Consider the following 23,947-nt stretch of genomic DNA (forward strand, 5'->3'; position numbering starts at 1 on the left):
CGGTATTTGCTTCTATGTTTGTTACCATTTCTAGGTGCGAAAAATAGGGGCGTCCACTTATTATTGTTCAACGCATTTACATTTGCTCCAGCCTTAATCAAAATGTCTGCAATCTTGTCAAAACCTGGAAACGTAGTCAGTTTTATACTACCATCAACACAAAAAACAATAGTCATTTTCATATCTGTTGTGGACGGTATATTTTAATCAATTTCGCGAGTTGTAGCCTAAACGAAGTGAAGGTTTCAAGCGAAAGTGCCTAAAATAAACCGTCCACAACAGATGCGTATACAACGTTTCATGCTAAGGGCTTAAATTACGAGAAAAATTCCGTGATTTATACTTAAGGCAGGCAAACACATTTCCGCCGGGAAATTGATGAGTGAAATAGTGAACTTGTTCGCGTCATATTTTGAATCGATTTATGTTAGAGATGACGAAATGTGGAAATTCGAACACATTTATGTTGAGTCTAGCGAATCAGTGGACATACAAATCTCGCTATTTGACATTGAAAGTGCGATTCAGAAACTGAAGTGGAAGAGTGGAGCTGGACCAGATGAAGCTAAATGTCTTGCGATTAAAAAGTGTTCGTCTGCAATTGTTTGGCCAATCTGATTGTTTTCCTTAAATCGTCCGACGAATGAAAGATAGCCGAAGCAATGAAGATATAACGTGAGGTACCGGTCTACTGGAGGAAAGGTTCGAAAACCGATATCAAGAATTACAGAGTCATCGTAATTTAACCAATCACGATGAAAATTGATGAAATGGCGGTGAAAAATAAACTCAGTGAAATCGTTCAACCTCGTTTATCCGAAGCGCAACATGGATTCAGGAGTAAACGATCGGTCATCACGAATTTACTCAATGTATCGATATTGTCGTACGATGCGTTCGAAGACCGTTGTTAATTGGATTTGATATACGGAGATTTCAAAGTGGTATTCAATTCAGTTTGGACATCGGCGAAAGAACAAATCTAAAATTTATGAGTCTCCATCTGGAGTACAGCCCGGAACTTCGCTTGGTCCGTTGGTGTTTACTGTATTTATCAATGACATCGTGGACGTTATCATATATGTAAAGCCGTTGCAGTTTGCGGATATCAAATTAGCTGCAGTTATCCGATGCGAAAATGATGCCGTTCGGATGCAAGTCGATATCGACAATGCGTGGGAATGCTGTGATGAAAACCGCTTATACTTCAACACCGGAAAGTGCTAAGTTTTTAGCATTTATCGAAACAATACATCGTTCATCGACACAGCGTATACATTGGGCGAACATGTATTGGAGGAAAGAGACAACAGTCAAAATCTTGGAATCTTGATCGACAGATGGTTTCATTTGGGTCAACACTGTGAGCTGACAGCAAGGAAGTGCAGGCAAATTGTTCGATGCATAAAACACTATTCAAATGACAACTTCACAATCGAGACACAACGAACATTGTTAGATCGGGATTGGAATATTCAATAGCAGTTTGTCATCTATCTGCTGTATAGTCGCGGAAATGCTACTTCGTTCCGATTGGCACCATACGAGGATCGAAGCAGACAGGTTGGGCTACAAAATCTTGAAGTGAGGAGGAAATTAGTGGACATAATGATGTCATACGACATATTCAAAGGCAGGACAGTTTGATTTCGTCAGAGTTCGTGTACAGTGAGAGTGAATATGATCGGCGACCTTCGACTTTGAAATTGTTAAAGGAACCGAGGTACGGTACGAACTATCTGTCGAATCAACCAGTTGAACGTTTGATAAGACTGATCAATGAATACGAACACATTGTCTGTGACTGTGATAATCGAAGTGAATTTAAAACTAGAATTGTTGAAGAACTCGGAATGTAGACTTGGCCCTCAGGCCAATATTTTGATTTTTTGCGCGAGTTTATCTTTGTGCACAAAATGGACACACAATAATAATTGAGCGCAAAACGTATACATTTTGTGTTTAACACGTGCACAAAATGTGCTGATTTGGTAAACAAATCTCGCAAAATTCGTGAATAAAATTTACACATATTGTACTCAAAATTTGCACATTTTGTCTGCAACTGTGCTCATTTTGTGAGCAAAAGTCTCACAATTCGTTAAGACTAGCGAACAATTCAACAAAACCAAGCACCTAACATCCCTAGAGACGACCGTTTCGGCCCGATAGTCTCAATGATCATCACAGTTCTTCTCTATAATTCTAAAGCGAATTATAGAGTGGAACAAACTTTTTAGGGGCCATCGTTAGGGACGTTAAAAAGTGCAGATCATTAAGACCGTATGCGTTCTACGGTTATTCGGTGGAAAACTCAAAAAAAGAAAAAAGAACGTACCTTTTTGCCCCAAAGTATCACACAATGAAAACTCAAATTCAGATAAACGAAACAAAACAGTCAAAGCGCACTTGGTTGAAATCGAAACAAAACAGAGTCAGTGGGCATTCGACTGAGATCGAGCAATTTAGAGCAGAAAGGGGGATGATGGCACTGTATAAATCGCCTCGGAATTATATAGAAGAACGACGATGATTATTGAGACTAGCGGGCCGAAACGGTCGTCTTTAGGGATGTTAGGTGATAGGTTTGGTAAGAAGAAATGATGATATTTTAAAACAGAAACGTCTGTCGTCTTATCACAATTATTATGCACAATCAACAAACGATTTCGTCGAGGGAAAGTAAGTCCGTAACAACAACCAAACAAAATACGCATAAATTGTGCATAAGTATGCGTAAAATGTCCATAAAATATGCACAATTTGCGCATATTTGTGCACACAATCTTGTGCCAATAGTCTCTTTATTGTACTAATGCTAATCGCACCCGGTGCCATTAGCCACAGTATTATAAAGAGACTATTGGCACAGGGTGCCATTAGCGACAGAATAATAAAGAGACTTTTGGCACCCGGAAAAATTAAAATTTGAATAAAAAATCCGGATATTTTGAAAATTCATAGTAGATTACATTGGATGCTGCGGAGGTAGTTCACTACATGAGGGAACAATTTTGTGATACGAGCCGAACTCACAAGTGTGGTATAAACAACAAGCTTTGGAAACGGTTATTTTGACAAGTGTAGAGTTTGCATATCCGAGCCGAAGGCGAGGTATGCAACTACACGAATATTGTTGTTACGAGTACATTTTCCCACCCAAGGACCTGAGAGTTCAAAACCAAAAGTGTTCCTGGAACACTGTTCCAGTAGACAACTGGCAGACTCTTGAATATCAAAAGATTATTCTAAATTAACGCACAATTTCACAACATTTATGTCGCGCTATTTCATTCACTGCCAGACTAATACTAAACATAAAAACTACCGATACAACAAAACCAACAAAAATATATGTTGTTGCATAGAAACGTTTAAAAACGAATCTAGTCTGCTGATGAAATCGGCTCACACTTCTTCATTATATTAATCCCGAAAGCATCACTGGCAACACTACTGTTTTGGTGGCATGTTGACAAACTACTTCGACTGTTTTGTTTTTGTGAAGTGCTAGATTCATATTTTGCGTAATATAGGTTTCTTCCATCGTACGGTAAAAACGAATTTTGACAGGCCGAAAACAACCGACCGTCATCCACAGAAGCAAACATAACCGCAACTTAAACAAATTTGTTCATTAAAACTTCAAAGTGAGGTTGTGTAGGCTTCTCTGTGGATGACGATTGACATTTTGAACGACCTTGGAAGAGACCTATTTGTCGATTTTGGTGGTGTTTCAATAAATTTTGCTGTGAAGTGAAGTGAATACATGATAATAAAAGTAAAAGTGTTAAGTGTTTTTGAAAATAAGTGAAAAATGCAAAAATTAAAATTGTTTGGCCATTGGTGTTCGTCGAAGTTGAAAAAATTGAAATTATGGCTATAGACAAAATGGCCGTCACTTTTATTTTTGTGTTTTTTATTTCATTTTTTTTTGCTTATATTGGTGTGCACTTAATTCAAGTGACAAAGTTTGTGATATCAAAACTAAAATGACATCGCGAGTATTGTTTCGATTTCAGTGTTAAATAATATTTCATGTGATACATTTTTACTGATATGTAATGAAAATCTCCTGATATGTAATGAATTTTCATATAAATATTCCTTCACTTGTGATGTAATGAAAAAGTTCCCATATGTAACGACCGCTTTCCGCGTGTGGGAAATGCACGTGTAACAACAATATTCCGGGTGGATAGGCAATAAACTTGTTTTGTGCACAATACTGCCGTAATTTCAAAATATATATATATAATTATGGTGCCGTGTGGGAATTTGAAGCAGTTTTTGCATATAGTTCAACCAAATTTGTTCTACTGGCTGTACCAATCAAGAAAAAAAGTGTATGAAATTCGGTTCACCTTAGCGTTAGCTAGGTCCGTTGGAGTGAGCTCATTCCCAGATACTCGGCCGTACAGTGACGGTGTTGTTTTTTGTTACGCAGTGGCTAACTGTACCCGGGTACGAATAGCCACACAACACAGCCAATGCTATTTATACCCAGGTACAAATAGTCAAACAACACAGCCAATTATATTTGTACCCGGTACAAATAGCCAAAGAACACAGTCGATGCTATTAGGACCCAAAAAATCAATGTTCACTTTTATTTACATGGGCATGGGAGGCCGACGAAGATTGATTAAATTTTAAAATTTTAAAATTCGTCTAAACTCGACTAACTAAAGTATCTTCGCTTGTTGATTATCAATAATAGCACAACAATCGATATTCTGCATATTCATTCTAATTAATGAAATGTTAATATGCACATTGATAACAGATTGCCGATTTATAATTGAATAGATAATAGTGTCTCATCTTTTACAGATTCTGCGTAATATCTGCTGTAAAATGGTTTCTTTCTATCTATAGAACACACAAAACTGTAAAAAGATTTCCAAAAATAGTTTTATTTTTTATATAAAATATTTTGGTTTAATTACGTCAGTGTTCCAAAACGTTACTGCCACATTCATAAATCTATTTTTGACATTAATGCGTCACTTTGCGACCCCTTTATGTACCGAATTACCCTACAGTAACAGTAGACTTTCGAAAAACCAAGAAAAAAATTTCTTGGTTTTTTGGGTTTTGGAGCCCATTTTCCCCGTGAAGGGTTTGTAAATTTTCTTTGTTAAATATAAAAATCTTAAGGACGTTGCAACTTGCATTGAGCCACCTCAAGCACATTTCTTATTGTATTTTCTATGTTCCCCTGCCTCTCTCCTTCACTTACTACTGCAGAAACGTTAGAGACAACGATTTTATTTCATGAGGCTTTTTTGAATTTTTTTGGTTATTGATGAAAATGTGGAATAAGAGATCTGTTTTACAGCGATTGGTGAGCAGGTAGGTTCGGGAACATAGAAAATACCATAAGGAGTATGCTTGAGGTGTCTCAGTGCAAGTTGCAACGTCCTTAGGATTTTTATATTTAACAAGGAAAATTTATAAACCCCTCACGGTGAAAATGGGCTCCCAAACCCAAAAAACCAAGAAAATTTTTTCTTGGTTTTTCGAAAGTCTACTGTTACTGTAGGGTAATTCAGTACATAAAGGGGTCGCAAAGTGATGTACTGATGTCAAAAATAGATTTATGAATGTGGCAGTAACGTTTTGGAACACTGTGGCGTCATAGGTATTATATTAGGAAGCGATAATATAAAATTCTGGATACTATTTTCATTTACTACAACATGTAATACAATCATGACGAGAAGTATTAAGTACCTATTCATATTCAAGCTTCTCAATCATAATGATATCATCAACGGACGAAACTAATCACCACTTTAGACGTTTGTAACACGTCGAATTGGACTCCCTAAGTAAGAGGAAACCTATTGTGGTTGTCCAGAGATGTCAAATCAGCGAAAAAAAAATGTCCGTCCGTCTGTCCCGTTTGGTAATGTCAAAAGACAGGCTAAGTTCGAAGATGAGTGATTTTGGATCGACCCCTCCCGACCTGGGGCCCAATAAGTGCTTTACGGTTTTTCGAAGATATCTCCGGACATTTAAACGTTACACTTGTAAATGACACGTTAAATGAAAGGTATTTACAATACCGATCGACAAAAAAAAGTTTATGGAAATCGGATGACCGACTCGTGAGTTAGACCCCTTGGTGTGAACTAGGTACAGGGCGCCAAGCAGTTTTTGCTTGTAGGTCGGCCACATTTGAACATATTTCGTCTGTTTTCGCTTTATTAGATAGGTATTGACCGTACCAATCAGGAAAAAAAAAGTTTATGAAATTATGTTCTTCGGAGCGTGAGCTAGGTCTCTTGGAGTGAGCTCTTATCTGGCGACTAGGCCGTACAGTGAACGTGAAGTATTTTGTCAATATATCGAGTAAATTTTGACCGAATTTCATGATTTTTTTTTTGTTTGAAAGATATTATTAAATGTAAAGCGTCAGTACTGTTTTCGGTCTCCTAACAAATTGGCTGCCAGCGGCCATATTGGATTTTAGCAAAATTGAAATATCTTGGGGAAAATGGTACTAAGAGAGTTTCTGTTGACATAGAAGTAATTGGTTATGTGTGTGTGGTGTTTCAGGCATTCCATATATGGACATCTATATATACCTATACAGCTATATTGAGCTATATACAGGCATATAGCGCTATATAATAGAATATTCCTCTGTGAAATGTTTATTTATAGTGAAATATAGGTAAATATAGCGGTATAAAGCTGTTTAGATAGGAATTTATGAAAATTGACTTCGTACGGGGCTGTCTATATTGCCTCCAGCAATTTATTTGTATATGATAACAAGGCAAAGAGTGGACAATGTAAGTGACTTTAAAGGGCGAATAGCTTTTCAGTAGAGAAGAAAATAAAGTAAGAGAAATGAAAAGTATCACATTAAAGGATTTTGATACGAATAGGTGTTTCGTACGGGTCGGCGTTAGCTATGTGTTTAAATAAGAGGTTCGACAAACCTTTGATGGGTCATTGGGATAACTAAAAACCACATTAAATTTTGCTATAGATTAGACTTAAGTAAACAATTTCAACTGAGAATCGATTTAGTACCCCTATGAGCTCATTAAGATATATCTAATGAGTTAGAAAAGCCGTACAACACAGCAGATGCTATTTGTACCCAAAATTTAAAAATAGAACTTAATTTCGCACGTACCCAGGTACAAATAGCATCAGCTGTGTTGTTCGGCTTTTTGTACCCAAATACTAAAAATGGGCTTAGTGTGGGGTGTTTCAAGCATCCCATATAAGGGCAATGGGCATCTAGCCATATTGAGCTATATAACGGTATTTTGAGCTATATACTAGGATATGTATTAGTAAATTGTATTTTATAGGTAAATATAAATTACTATAGCTGTTTAAATAGAAATTGATCACATTTGACTTCGTGTGGTACTGTCGACACTGTCTCCGGCTATTTATTCGTACTCAATAACAACGAAAAGAGCGGGTTATGTAAGTGATTTAAATGGGCTCACAGCTTTTCAGCAGGGAAGTGAAGCAACTGTGACAGATGAAGACTTTCACATTAAAGGCTTTTGACACAGACTAGAATTTGGTTTAAAATATAGCTAACGCCGACCCGTACGAAACACCTATTTGTATCAAAAGCCTTTAGTGTGAAACTCTTCATTTCTTTTACTTCATTCTCTACTGAAAAGCTATTCGCGCTTTAAAATCACTTGCATTATCCACTCTTTGTCTTGTTAGACAGCCCCGTACGAAGTTAACTTTCATAAATTCCTATTTAAACAGCTTTATACCGCTATATTTACCTATATTTTCCTATAAATAAACATTTCACAGATGAATATGCTATTATATAGCTCTATATGCCTGTATATAGCTCAATATAGGTGAATATAGATATATATATAGATGTCCATATATGGAATGCCTGAAACACCACACACACATAACAAATTATTTCCATGTTAACAGAAACTCTCTAAGTACCATTTTTCCCAAGATATATCACTTTTATAAAAATCCAATATGGCCACCGGCAGCCATTTTGTTAGGAGACCGGAAATTTTACCGACGCTTTACATTCGTTAATACCTTTCAAACAAAAAAAAATTCATGAAATTCGGTCAAAATTTACTCGATATATTGACAAAATACTCCACGTTCACTGTACGGCCGAGTAGCGAGATAAGAGCTCACTCCAAGAGACCTAGCTCACGCTCCGGAAAACATAATTTCAAAAACTGTTTTTTCCCTGATTGGTACGGTCAATACCTATCTAATAAAGCTAAAACAGACGAAATATGTTCAAATGTGGCCGACCTACAAGCAAAAACTGCTTGCCGCCCTGTGCCTGTTTAACACCAAGGGGTCTAACTCACGAGTCGGTCATCCGATTTCCATAAACTTTTTTTTGTCGATCGGTATTGTAAATACCTTTTATTTGACGTATCACCGACAAGTGTAACGTTTAAATGTCCGGAGATATCTTCGAAAAACCGTAAAGCACTTATTGGGCCACAGCTCCGGAGGGGTCGATCCAAAATCACTCATCTTCGAACTTATACTGTCTTTTGACATTATCAAACGGGAAAAAAAAGAATTTTCAAAATCGGATGCGTTTTACTCAAGTTATCGTGCAGACAGACGGACATTTTTTTTTCACTGATTTGGCATCTCTAGACAACCACAATAGGTTTCCCCTTACTCAGGGAGTCCAATTCGACGTGTTACAAACGTATGTGTAAACCTATAAGACCCCAGTACTTCGTACTAGGCATGGGCGATAATGAAAATGATAATCGATAATTATCGATTATCGATAATCGATAATTATCGACTTTTTTTATCGAAAATTATCAAAAAATATCGATAATCGATAATTATTGAGATTTTGGCAATTATCAAAATATCGATATTTCGATAATTATCAAAATATCGATATTTTGATAATTATCAGAATATCAATAGTACCATATTCTATTCTGACGTCTGCTTTAGAACTATTCAATATTCTTATGTCTACATGAATGAGTATTTCTTGTGCTTTCCTCCTTCTTATGAGAGAGTAGCTTGCCGTATTACAAGATTGTTGGAGAACAATTTGAGAAGAAGAAAAGAAATCGCTCGCCCGTCCAATATCTGTGACACGAATATAGTATCAATTATATTTGATAATTATAAAACGATAGATATTTCGATAATTATCGAAATATCGATAATTTGATAATTATCAAATTATCGATAATTTGATAATTATCAAATTTCGATAATTTGATAATTATCGATAATTATTAAATTATCGATAACGATATGATTAATCAATTATCGATAATTTCCTTCGATTGATATTATCGATAATTTTGAACGTCTCCCATCCCTACTTCGTACGGGTCTAAAAATTGTTACATTTGGGTCCTTGGACCGAGATCGCTGTGTGTACTGTGCTTGTTAGACCCGTACGAAGTACTGGGTCTTATAGGTTTACGCATACGTTTGTAACACGTCGAATTGGACTCCCTGAGTAAAGGGAAACCTATTGTGGTTGTCTAGAGATGCCAAATCAGTGAAAAAAAAATGTCCGACTGTCCGTCTGTCTGCACGATAACTTGAGTAAAACGCATCCGATTTTGAAAATTCTTTTTTTTCCAGTTTGGTAATGTCAAAAAACAGGCTAAGTTCAAAGATGAGTGATTTTGGATCGACCCCTCCGGAGCTGTGGCTTAATAAGTGCTTTACGGTTTTTCGAAGATATCTCCGGACATTTAAACGTTACACTTGTCGGTGATACGTCAAATAAAAGGTATTTTCGCAATTCCGGTCCATAATCATCACCTTTCCATGCATCCATTTAATGTCGTTTTGAAGGTATTTATTTCACAGTGCGTTTTTCATTATTTTTTCGCACTTGGGCTTTTTCACATTTTTTTCGCACGCTACACAGCTCAGTACCTTTAAGAAAGACTAAATTTTATAAATAAAAACTTTGCACAGACCAGGATTTGAACATCCAACACCAAAATTCTTCCAAACACCAAGCAACGACCATAGCCATTCGGCTACAGAGTCACACAATTATACAGAACGTATTGTTGAAGCGTACATACTAATCATTGACTGCTTGATTTTATTTAGCGCGTCTCTATACATCACATTGCAATGTGTATATAGAACAGGTTGCTTGATCGTTCAAATGAATTCATGTTTGCATGTGAATGTTTGGTAGAAATTTTGGTAATATTTTGCATTGGAAAGGTGATTATGGCCCGAAATTGCGAAAAACGTTGTATCTACCACGGTAGGTATGCCGGTATTTTTTCGCACACGACGTCTTGTCGACCTCGGCTTCGCCTCGGATCGACAATCGACATCTAATGCGAAAAAATACCTTCATACCTACCTTGGTAGATAAATAACTATTACAATACCGATCGACAAGTTTATGGAAATCAGATGACCGACTCGTGAGTTAGACCCCTTGGTGTGGAACAGGCACAGGGCGGCAAGCAGTTTTTGCTTGTAGGTCGGCCACATTTGAACATATTTCGTCTGTTTTAGCTTTATTAGATAGGTATTGACCGTGCCAATCAGGGAAAAAAAATTTATGAAATTATGTTCTCCGGAGCGTGAGCTAGGTCTCTTGGAGTGAGCTCTTATCTGGCTACTCGGAAGTACAGTGAACGTGGTGTATTTTGACAATATCTCGAGTAAATTTTGACCGAATTTCATGAATTTTTTTTTGTTTGAAAGGTATTAACGAATGTAAAGCGTCGGTACTATTTCCGGTCTCCTAACAAAATGGCTGCCGGCGGCCATATTGGATTTGAGTAAAATAGAAATATCTTGGGAAAAATGATACTTAGAGAGTTTCTGTTAACATGGAAATAATTTGTTATGTGTGTGGGGTTTCAGGGATTCCATATACGGACATCTATATATACCTATATACAGCTATATTGAGCTATATACAGGCATATAGAGCTATATAATAGCATATATTTATCTGTGAAATGTTTATTTATAGTGAAATATAGGTAAATATAGCGGTATATAGCTGTTTAAATAGGAATTTATGAAAGTTGACTTCGTACGGGGCTGTCTATATTGCCTCCGGCAATTTATTTGTATATGATAACAAGGCAAAGAGTGGATAATGCAAGTGATTTTAAAGCGCGAATAGCTTTTCAGTAGAGAATGAAGTAAAAGAAATGAAGAGTTTCACAGTAAAGTCTTTTGATATAAATAGGTGTTTCGTACGGGTCGGCGTTAGATATGTTAAATTAAAATTTTAGGTCAATTTGAAATTTGTGTTCATTTGAAAGGAACACTTGCAATTTTAAAATGCACAGATTTCTTAATAATTTTATTGAAGCTGTAAGAATGATGTTAATAGATTCCACTGTTCATATGAGCAGTTAGGTCTAGTCTCACACTTGTAAATAGTACGTAAAAAGTTTACTGAATAAAGTATTTCTCTTCTTGTTTGATATTCACACTGATCGGACGTTTATTATTTCATCTGTGGAAGAAACCTTGTTGCAACAAATTTTACTTCAACTACGTTTACGGCGCAATAGGCTTACGATCAAAGTAGGGCGACAGACGTACTAGGTTTACGTACGCAATATATATACAGGTTCGTACGGGGCTCAGTCGCAGCAAACGACGAGCTCGTTTGTGATATAGGACTCAGTTTTTTGGCGGTGAAATAAATTTCATTCATTCATACTAGGTCCCACCTTTTGGGCGGGTCAGGTCCCTTGACTGACACTTTTCTAAATGTATTTTTGACGTATTCATAAAAACTTGTCACATTTAATACATAATATATTTACTATATTAATGATTCCACGCAAATGACTGTAAAATTTTACAAAAAAAAATTCTTGGAAACCATCGAGCGTAAGGTGGAATGATTTTTGACCACTTTTTGAGCTCTCAATTTTCTTATAAATTTTCAATTTTCAAGATTTTCAAGCAACCTCAAATCAGAAATAAAATATGACGCGTGTAGATTACGACCCTCGCTTCGCTCTGGCCGTAAACTTCCCACTCGTATGAGCTGTCTATTATTCTGTTTGATTGCTTTTTTGTTACATCAGAGTAGATGCGAAGTTTGTTTTGTGAATGCGGAACGAGGACTTTTTCACAAAATAAAATAGATGTTCTTCTCTTACACTTTTGCGTAAAAGAAGGAAGGCCCCGGTACTTAATGTACCTTCACATGGTGACATGGAGAAATTTATTGGTAGACCAAAAAAAATATTCCCTCAATTTCCCATTCACAAAACCTTCAATAAAATGTCACGACTCGTGTGAATTACGGCCCTCGCTTCGCTCTGGCCGCAAACTTCACACTCGTAAAATTTTTACAATATTCTCTTTGATTCATTTAATTCCATGTATTTAAAAAAATCTTCAGAAATTAGTTGAGATAATTCATCTTATATTGCCTGCAAAAAATTAACTTTTTCATTAAAATTTCTTTATCAAATTGTGCTAATTTGACAACAGGCATTTTGCTGGCGTAAGATGTGGTTGTAAAAGGAGTAAAAAACTATCTACTTGATAAATGACAAACAACTTGATAGTCAACTATCAAGTTGTTGGTCAACTATCAAGTTGTTAGTCAACTATCTTTGATAGTCAACTATCAAATTTGATAGTTAACTATCAAGTTGTTAGTCAACTATCAAATTTGATATTCAACTATCAAGTTGTTAGTCAACTATCAAATTTTAAGTCAACTAGCAAGAGATGTTTACACGTTAAAAGATGGGCATCGAATGATGAAATTATTATTTCTACTAGTTTCATGCACGTCGAAAACAAACTTATATGATTTACTCACACTACCAAACAAAATCAAATTTCATCAAAGTAATCTTTTTTAATTGAGGCTATGATCAACAGCATAAAATCCCGTTTTTTACGGATAGCTTCCAGACCCTTAGTCCTACATAGCCCATCTTCGAACTTAGCCTCGGGATTTTAATTTCACACATTTAAAAAAAGAATCATCCAAATTGGTTTCGAATTACTCAAGTTATCGCGCCCTCAACGATTTTTTGTTACCTACATTTAACGTTTTTCATAGCATTTCATACATTTTCAATCACAGTGAACCTTTTTGTTACCCACATTTTTCGGTATTTTCTCGTGTAAGACCCTGACTTTCAGTCAAGGGAATAACGGTACGTTTTCACATATTTTCTGCTGTTAATGCTGTTTAAATTAAATAGTAATGTCGGAAATTACCATTATCGGCGGCAAAATGTAATGGTGACATCTGATCCTCGTCCTCAAATTTTACATTTGCTCCCTTCTGAATCAATAGCTCAACGATGTTGGCATTCTCTGTTTGTTTTTGAATGAAGAAAGAAGTTAACCGATCGTAACATTAATAATAATAGGTTGTGTTTAATAATAGGTTAACATTAATAATCTTGTGCAAGTTAAAAAAAGGTCTAGATTACCATTTGTTACTGCTACATGCAATGGGACCTTTTTCTCGTCATTAGCAAGATTCGGATCTGCTCCATTATTCAGCAAAAGCTCAGCAAAATTATATCTGTCACTATCTCTCACATTAACTATAAACGACGGACGAGAATAAAAATGCAATTAGTTTTATACGAAATTTTGCAGACTTTTTAATTGTTCAAAAGAAGACAACCGAACACTTCCATTAAAAATCCAAAAATAAAACACTTACCTTCATCAACGACAATAGCTAAAATTGAATCTCCATCTTTGTTTCGGGCATTGACTTGAGCTCCATTTTGAATCAACAAATTTGCGAAAGTCACCGAACCTTCAAACATTTAGTTTGGTTTTTATAATTAATAATTTTCGGTAGATTTAATAGATAATATTTGCTTCCATGTTTGTTACCATTTCTAGGTGCGAAAAATAGGGGCGTCCATTTATAATTGTCCAATGCATTTACATTTGCTCCAGCCTTAATCAAAATCTCTGCAATCTTGTCAAAACCTGGAAACGCAGTCAGTTTTATGCATCAATACAAACATAATACACTTTTTCTTACCACTCCGAGCAGCCAAGTGCAATGCAGTCAATCCTTTGTTACTCGAAATACTGACATTAGCGCCATTATTAACAAGCACTTCAACGATTTTGTCATATCCTTGTTTTTAAAACATTTGGATTGGTGTTTCTAATTAATAATCTTCGGTAGATTTTGTTACCTTTTGTAGCTGCGAAACATAGTGGCGTCCACTCAATATTGTTCAACGCATTTACATTTGCTCCAGCCTTAATCAAAATGTCTGCAATTTTGTCAAAACCTAGAAACGTAGTCAGTTTTATACTAGTAACACAAAAAACAATAGTCATTTACATATCTGTTGTGGACAGTATATTTTAATCAATTTCGCGAGTTGTAGCCTAAACGAAGGGAAGGCGACAAGCGAAAGTGCCTAAAATAAACCGTCCACAACAGATGCGTATACAACGTTTTATGCTGATGGCTTAAATTACGAGAAAAATTCCGTAATTTATACTTAAGGCAGGAAAACACATTTCCGCCGGGAAAATGATGAGTGAAATAGTGAACTTGTTCGCGTCATATTTTGAATTGATTTATGTTAGAGATGACGAAACGTGGAAATTCGAACACATTTATGTTGGGTCTAGCGAATCAGTGGACATACAAATCTCATTCTTTGACATTGAAAGTGCGATTCAGAAACTGAAGTGGAAGAGTGGAGCTGGACCAGATGAAGTTAAATGTCTTGCGATTAATGCGATTAAAAAGTGTTCGTCAGCAATTGTTTGGCCAATCTGATTGTTATCCTTAAATCGTCCGACGAATGAAAGATAGCCGAAGCAATGAAGATATATTGCACTGCAGTTTCGGCGACATGAGTATCGGCGACTTACTGAAGAAACGGCGATTTCCTGAAGAAATGACGAGAAAAACCGGCGACTTTCTACACTCGCCGTTTCTTCAGGAAGTCGCCATTTCTTCAGGAAGTTGTCTTTTCTTCAGGAAGTCGTCATTTGTTCTCGTCGTTTTGGTAGGAGTTGTAATTTGATGTCGCCATATCTTCAGGAAGTCGACATTTCTTCAGGAAGTCCAATTTTCTTTGTACATAAAAAGCGTTTTAACACGCCGAGCGATCCGGCCCATTGCCCCGTAGCGAAGCGGAGGGCCACAATGCGAGCCGGGCGCCGGAACGGTGTCGGTAACTTAGGTGTTAATTTTTTTTTCTCGCATCATCTAAGAATTAGCCAAATAAAAAGCGTTTTAACACGCCGAGCGATCCCATTGCCCCGGAGCGAAGCGGAGGGCCGCAATGCGAGCCGGGCGCCGGAACGGTGTCGGTAACTTAGGTGTTAATTTTTTTTCTCTCGCATCGTCTAATAATTAGTCAAATAAAAAGCGTTTCTGAAACGATGACTTCCTGAAGAAACGGCGAGAAGAAATGGCGACTTTCTGAAGAAACGGTGACATGAAACAGCAACTTCAGAAAAATATTTTGTCGTCATTTCTTCAAGAAGTCGTCGTTTCTTCAGTAATTCGCAGTTTCTTCTCGCTGTTTCTTCAATAAATCTCCGTTTTGTCTCAATAGTGAACGTTTCTGAAAGAAACAACGACTTCCTGAAGAAACGCCGACTTCCTGAAAAAACGGCGAGAAGAAATGACGACTTCCTGAAGAAACGGTTACTTTCTAAAGAAATGACGACTTCCTGAAGAAACGGCGAGAAGTCACCGTTTCTTCAGGAAGTCGCCGATACTCATGTCTCCGAAACTTCAGTGTAATTGAAGATATAACGTGAGGTACCAGTCTACTATAGAAAAAGTTCGAAAACCGATATCAAGAACTACAGAGTCATCGTCATTTAACTAATCACGATGAAAATTGATGAAATGGTGGTGAAAAATAAACTTGTTCAACCTCGTTTATCCGATGCGCAATATGGATTCAGGAGTAAACGATCGGTCATCACGAATTTACTCAATCTATTGATAATGAAAAAGACCGTTGTCAATTGGATTTGATATACGGAGATTTCAAAGTGGTATTCGATTCAGTTTGGATTCGAAGTTTGATGTTGAAGTTTGCAAAGTTTCACATCGGCGAAAGGACAAATCTAAAATTTATGAATCTCCATCTGGAGTGCCACCCAGAAGTTCGCTTGGTCCATTGGCGTTGGCAAATTTTTGGATGCATAAAACAGTACTCAAATGGCAACTTTACAATCGAGACACAATGAACATTGTATGCGGCATATGTTAGATCGAGATTGGAATATGTGTCTACAATCTGGAACCCGTCAACGGAAGTTTACAAGGATGACATTGAATCGATTCAAAAGCACTTTGTCATCTTGAAGTGAGGAGGAAATTGGTGGACATAATGATGTCATACGACATATTCAAAGGCAGGACAGTTTGATTTCCTCAAAGTTTGTGTACAGTGAGAGTGAATATGATCGGCGACCTTCGACTTTGAAATTGTTAAAGGAACCGAGGTACGGGATGAACTATCTGTCGAATCAACCAGTTGCAGGTTTGATAAGACTGATCCATGAATACGAACACATTGTCTGTGACTGTGATAATCGAAGTGAATTAAAAACTAGAATTGTTAAAGAGCTCGGAATGTTGACTTAATTTTATTTTTAGCCCCGCACGGAAAAAAAGTTTTTGAAAGAATTGTCTGCTGCAAATATATTTATATTTGTGACATATAAGTTTTCATTTGCCACAAACTTTTCAGGTTTGTCACAATTATATATAATTATTTGTGACAAATTATTTCAAAATATATTCGTGACAAATATATAAAAATTTGTCATGAATATATTTAATTACTTGTGATGAATTTTTTCAAAATATATTTGTGGCAAATAATTAAATATATTTGGGACAAATATTTATATATTTAATTATTTGTGATGAATTTTTTCAAAATATATTTGTGGCAAATAATTAAATATATTTGGGACAAATATTTATATATTTAATTATTTGCTACAAATATAAATATATTGGATTGTATTGGCTTATAGGATTACGGTGCCGTGTGGGAATTGGAAGCAGTTTTTGCATACAGTTCAACCAAATTTGTTCTACTGGATAGGTATTGACTGTACCAATCAAGAAAAACATAGCTAACGCCGACCCGTACGAAACACCTCTTTGTATCAAAAGACTTTACTGTGAAACTCTTCATTTCTTTTACTTCATTCTCTACTGAAAAGCTATTCGCGCTTTAAAATCACTTGCATTATCCACTCTTTGCCTTGTTATCATATACAAATAAATTGCCGGAGGCAATATAGACAGCCCCGTACGAAGTCAACTTTCATAAATTCCTATTTAAACAGCTATATACCGCTATATTTACCTATATTTTCCTATAAATAAACATTTCGCAGATAAATATGCTATTATATAGCTCAATATGCCTGTATATAGCTCAATGTAGGTGAATATAGATATATATAGATGTCCATATATGGAATGCCTGAAACACCCCACACACATAAAAAATTATTTCCATGTTAACAGAAACTCTCTAAGTACCATTTTTCCCACTTTATATCACTTTTATTAAAATCCACGTTCACTGTACGGCCGAGTAGCCAGATAAGAGCTCACTCCAAGAGACCTAGCTCGAGCTCCGGAGAACATAATTTCAAAAACTTTTTTTCCCTGATTGGTACGGTCAATACCTATCTAAAAAAGCTAAAACAGACGAAATATGTTCAAATGTGGCCGACCTACAAGCAAAAACTGCTTGCCGCCCTGTGCCTGTTTCACACCAAGGGGTCTAACTCACGAGTCGGTCATCAGATTTCCATAAATTTTTTTTTGTCGATCGGTATTGTAAATACCTTTTATTTGACGTATCACTTACAAGTGTAACGTTTAAATGTCCGGAGATATCTTCGAAAAACCGTAAAGCACTTATTGGGCCACAGCTCGGGAGGGGTCGATCCAAAATCACTCATCTTCGAACTTAGCCTGTCGTTTGACATTACCAAACGGAAAAAAAAGAATTTTCAAAATCGGATGCGTTTTACTCAAGTTATCGTGCAGACAGACGGACAGACGGACATTTTTAGACCCGTACGAAGTACTGGGGTCTTATGGGTTTACGCTAACGTTTGTAACACGTCGAATTGGACTCCCTGAGTAAGGGGAAACCTATTGTGGTTGTCCATAGATGCCAAATCAGCGAAAAAAAAATGTCCGTCCGTCTGTCTGTCTGTTTGTCTGTCTGCACGATAACTTGAGTAAAATACAGCCGATTTCTAAAATTCTTTTTTTTCCGTTTAGTAATGACAAAAGACAGGCTAAGTTCGAAGATAAGTGATTTCGGATCGACCTCTCCGGAACTGTGGCCCAATAAGTGCCTAAGTGTTTTTCGACGATATCTCCAGACATTTAAGCGTAATACGTCAAATAAAAGGTATTTACAATACCGATCGACAAAAAAGTTTGTAGAAATCGGATGACCGACTCGTGAGTTAGACCCCTTGGTGTGAAACAGGCACAGGGCGGCAAGCAGTTTTTGCTTGTAGGTCGGCCACATTTGAACATATTTCGTCTGTTTTAGCTTTATTAGATAGGTATTGACCGTACCAATCATGGAAAATTAAGTTTTTGAAATTATGTTCTCCGGAGCGTGAGCTAGGTCTCTTGGAGTGAGCTCTTATCTGGCTACTCGGCCGTACAGTGAACGTGGAGTATTTTGTCAATATCTCGAGTAAATTTTGACCGAATTTCATGATTTTTTTTTTGTTTGAAAGGTATTAACGAATGTTAAGCGTCGGTACTATTTCCGGTCTCCTAACAAAATGGCTGCCGGCGACCATATGGGATTTTATTAAAAGTGATATATCTTGTGAAAAATGGTACTTAGAGAGTTTTTGTTAACATGGAAATAATTTGTTATGTGTGTGAGGTTTCAGTGATTTCATATATGGACATCTATATATACCTATATACAGCTATATAGAGCTATATACAGGCATATAGAGCTATATAATAGCATATTCCTCTGTGAAATGTTTATTTATAGTGAAATATAGGTAAATATAGCTTTATATAGCTGTTTAAAAAGGAATTTATGAAATTTGACTTCGTACGGGGCTGTCTATATTGCCTCCGGCAATTTATTTGTATATGATAACAAGGCAAAGAGTGGGTAATGTAAGTGATTTTAAAGGGAGAATAGTTTTTCAGCAGAGAAGAAAATGAAGTAAGAGAAATGAAGAGTTTCACATTAGAGGCTTTTGATACGAATAGGTGTTTCGTATGGGTCGGCGTTAGCTATGTTTTGTTAATATATCGAGTAAATTTTGATCGAATTTCATGATTTTTTTTTGTTTGAAAGGTACTAACGAATGGAAAGCAGCCGTATTACTTTTCACACCCTAACAAAATGGCTGTCGACCGACATTTTGGAATTTTGTAAAAACGATGTAAATCGGTAAAAGTGATACTTACAAAGTTAGTAATGGGAAGTGGTTGGTTATTGGTGTGGAGTGTTTCAAGCATCCCATATATGGCATGTAGCTATATTGAGCTATATGACGGTATTTTGAGCTATATACTAGCATATGTATTAATAAATTGTTTTTTATAGGTAAATATAAATTACTATAGCTGTTTAAATAGAAATTGATTACATTTGACTTCGTGTGGTACTGTCGACACTGTCTCCGGCTATTTATTCGTACTCAATAACAACGAAAAGAGCGGGTTATGTAAGTGATTTTAATGGGCTCACAGCTTTTCAGCAGGGAAGTGAATGAACTGAGACAGATGACGACTTTCACATTAAAGGCTTTTGACACAGACTAGAATTTGGTTTAAGAAAATTGTTACATTTGTGACCTTCGACTAGAGGTGTGCGCCAGTCAAAAATTCTCGGCGGCGGCTAGCCGAGTGTAGTGCCGGCGGCGGCGTGCTGAAAACGATATTTCTCGGCGGCTCGGCTCAGCCGCGGCGCGCCGATATATTTTGAATAATTTAAAAAAAATTCTAAAAATTCATAGAAAAGTCAATGTTTTTACAGATAGTTAGTCATAAGAATACCTACTTCATTTCTAATATAAGAATTATGAGTTCCTGTGAACTCTGATGTAAAGCCAACAAAGTTTAATTTTTATTTAGTGAAACATACTAGACATCAAAATCTGAAGTGAAAGCATTTTCGCTCATAATGTCTACAGCTAGGCTTGAACTAGCAACCTCTGGTTCATAAATCCAGCGCCTATCCAACTCGACCAACTTCATTTCTTTCAAATTTTGAATCTTTGAAAATTTAATTCGAAGATAAATAAACTGGGTTTGCTAATAGTCGAAAGAACAATGAAACTTCTAAAGTTCGTTGTTAAAAACTCATTACTTTAGTGGTACGACTCGAGTTTATTTTTCATAAAATGCAGAGGGATGGTCCATAAAGTACGTAACTCGAAAGAGTCACAGGTTCACAGGTAACATATTGTTACACCTATAAAAATTTTGTCCAGCTCAGCTGTAGTCGTTGTACGAATGTACTGTACAAATGCGGGACAAGTACATTATGTTAACGTAGCAGTAATATTTACAGTACAGCTGTATCAATGTTGGGCGAACATTGGTTGTCTCATCGAAAAATAAAAGTTGTACAGAAAATATTATTCAGAGTTCATAAATTTTCATCTTTAAACTATTTAGTACGTTTATTTACGTCAACTTATTTAAAAAAAAAAAACTGCCGTCCGTGCGATTCGAACTCTGGACCTCCGACACTCCAGTCCACCACCTTACCCATGTCCCAACTCAGTACTTGTGTTTGGAAGACATTATGGGAAAGCTATCTTATAACATCGTACGTCTACACTGTACTGTCTTGCTGAACATTAATGTTCAGTTGATCAGTATTGTGAAATTGAACTTTAAAAGTTCTCGTATTTTAATACTGTTGTGTGGTAATGTAATTTCCAAATGTTCAAGAAGGAAGTTTTTTTCTGTAAATTATTTGTTAGGAAATTGTAAGACTTAAGTCTTCTTCTCCTATTCTATAATTCTAAGAATAAATATTTTGAAAGAAAAAGTTAAGTTTCCGCCAGATGGGCTTTTGTCACATATTATTTAGACACCCAACAGTCTGACAGAAGTTTATTAAAATTAAGGGTAGCAACATAGTCAATTTTACTAATACGTCATTACTGTCTCGCTCAAAAGCGGTTAAAACACAACTAGTACTACACATGTGTACGTCAAATTTGTTATCCTTTGTTTGCAGACTTCAGTTTTTTCATTTCATGATTTTGTATGCGAATGAAAACTAAAAGTGAGAAATTTTTCTTAGGAAAAGCTGTTTATTCATTTTTTTGAGCAAACTGTTTGAAAATGTGTTAAGAATCGATTGCGTGGATTTACTTAATCAGTGCCTTTTTCTCACAAGCATCGAGGCTGAGTTCTTTCGCCGGCTACATTTATGACAAAATTCGTGGAATAACGTGTGCTCCTTAAGTGCTAACTTTCGAACAGAAGAGAAAGATTGATATTTACGAATGTCAAAAAATAGGTTTATAGTGTAACAAAATCATTTACCAAGTCATTTATTAAAAAAATTTCTTGAGCCTTCATTATTCAAATACGTTAATTATTCAAAACTTGAATTTCTGAATTTAGTAGGGGGACATTTCGTCAAAAAAAGTGATTTGCCTTCCTATGGATTTTATAAAAAATGTTTTGATGGGATTATTTTGAGTATTATTAGTAGTCAAAAAAACACTAATTAGAAAAATTCAAGGTCAACAAGGTTTTTTCAACAAACAAAATTTCACCCGCCAATATAAAATCAGCGGTACAATATAAACACTTCATTTCTTCCATTATTTTCAACGGAGATTGTGTATAAAATATAAAATTAATTAAACAACACGACATTTACGTGGAATCATCATCGAAAATTAAACTTTCGCGTACTTTGCTAACGTAGGTACTAGATTCGAAAAAACGATTCTTCTTCTTCTTCTACATATACGTCGGTTCTTTATTCGTATGTACAAATGCACGCATGAATGAAGAACCGACGTATAGAAGAAGAAGAAGAATCGTCATTAATTGCATCTTGTACTTACGTTAACAAAGCTCGCGAACGTTCATATTTCGGATTCCACGTAAGTGTCGCCTTATTTAATTAATTTTATATTTTATATACAATCTCTGTTGAAAATCATGGAATGTCGCCGAAGAAACGGATTGTTTATATTGTACCGCCGATTTTATATTGGCGGTCGAAATTTTGTTTGTTAAAAAAACCTTGTTGATCCGCGACCTAAAAAATTTCTAATTAGTGTTTTTTTGACTACTAATAATAATACTCAAAATAATCCCATCAAAACATTTTCGCTAATAATTTAGGATGGCTAGACACCAAATGCCCCTCTACTAATTACAAATAGTTCCTAAATTGTCTCGAAAGTTCGTTCAGTGTTTAGTCTCATTTAACATTATGGAAGTTTTCACGACCACTACATTCAAACTGGCATTCATTCAGCTATAGTGTACATTGTCTATCTGAATGGTACTTTGAATCTGTCACAAATCATGTACTGCTCTGCTGTACAAATTCGGGACAAGTACATTTGTTAACGTAGCAGTATATTTGTTAACGTAACAGAACAGTAGTACATCTTAGCTGTACATAGTAATGTCATTACGTTCAAAATTCAGCAATTACGTACAATATACAGATATGCTGAAAACTAATGTTCAGCTGTGTAGTAAAAAGAACTGCACGGGTACCATACCCAAATAATTTTTTTATAGGTGTACAGATAGCGCAAAATATTCAGAACTATATGGAAACGTAATTACGAGATATAATGATAAGTCTGGAAAATGCAGATTTTGTGGATCGCCAGAGCTTTAAGAAGTTTAGTTTAGTTTAATTTACAATCCAATCGACGTTATTCATTCCACATACGATTTACACATTATAATAAATACTGTATGTCAGAGGTCTGCAAGGTTAACTGTTTCACTGCGTTTTTCGTAGTTTTTTCCAAAACCATATTAATTTGACTTAAGTCAGAACCATAAATTATTAGTTTTTACAAAAACTAGCATATTTTTTGGTGAATTTTAATACCATATTTTTGTGGTCATAAATAAAACTAACTTTTTTTCGGTATTTAAAATAACTGTACATAGCGTGGTTCTCCTATTTACCATTTTTTTATTGGTCTACAATTTAACTATTTTTTATGTTAATAATTACGAATTTAATGAAAAATCTGGAATTTTCTCTTGTTTTTTTGAAAATTTGAGTCAAATTGAATGAAATTTTGTTAAGAATAAAACCATTTTTTTTTTTGGTTTTAACTTTCACCGTAAAAGTTGTAGTATCCAAGGTTACAATAAAAATGTGGTTGACGATTACACTAAAAATGTAGGTGGTACTATCTTAAAGCAAAATATTTTTATTTATGTCAGTCACTAAATTTTAATTTTCAAAATTTGGTAATATATTAAACTGTGCATTTTCAAATCTGAGAAAACCAGTGAAACAGTTAACCTTGCAGACCTCTGCGTGTATGTTTTACAGCCACTGAAGATGCCATCCAATGTGATGCGCGAAATATTTGGCAGAAATAACGACAAACAAAATACTGAGCTACATCGTCTTTTCTTCAAGTAAATAAACAGAAAACATAAAAAAATCGACAGCTCATTGAGTGGAATTTTCGTAAAGTTGGTAATGCATGTGGAATGAATAGCGTCGATCGGATTGTAATAGTTACTTCTTATAATTCCGAGACTGTCCTAGGCGGTCCTAGGAAGTCACTAGTGACTCACTAGAGAGTAAAAAAAACTCTTCTTGAAATGCAAGGTGAGGTAAGAGTCGACTAAAATTTCTTTTCAAAAAATACAAATTCAACACAAGATATTTGTAATATGACATTAAGGCAGATTGCGATTTTAATGTAATTTAATTTAGTTTTA

General features: G+C 35.7%; 1 protein-coding gene across 5 annotated transcripts in view; it reads right to left on the minus strand.

Annotated features, from left to right (window-relative positions):
- LOC119072205 (serine/threonine-protein phosphatase 6 regulatory ankyrin repeat subunit B-like) overlaps positions 1–23,947 on the minus strand; it is a 149,812-nt gene that overhangs the window by 105,349 nt on the left and 20,516 nt on the right. For all 5 annotated transcript variants that reach the window (XM_037177375.1, XM_037177378.1, XM_037177374.1 and 2 more), the window contains exons 17-23: positions 14,175–14,273; positions 14,015–14,113; positions 13,861–13,959; positions 13,682–13,780; positions 13,443–13,559; positions 13,225–13,323; positions 26–124 (exon numbers count right to left, since the gene is read on the minus strand). In XM_037177375.1, the coding sequence (XP_037033270.1) occupies positions 26–124; positions 13,225–13,323; positions 13,443–13,559; positions 13,682–13,780; positions 13,861–13,959; positions 14,015–14,113; positions 14,175–14,273 (711 nt within the window). The remainder of the gene's footprint in view (positions 1–25; positions 125–13,224; positions 13,324–13,442; positions 13,560–13,681; positions 13,781–13,860; positions 13,960–14,014; positions 14,114–14,174; positions 14,274–23,947) is intronic.

Source organism: Bradysia coprophila (genome assembly GCF_014529535.1).
Source record: "Bradysia coprophila strain Holo2 chromosome IV unlocalized genomic scaffold, BU_Bcop_v1 contig_81, whole genome shotgun sequence".
Taxonomy (NCBI): Eukaryota; Metazoa; Arthropoda; class Insecta; order Diptera; family Sciaridae; genus Bradysia; species Bradysia coprophila.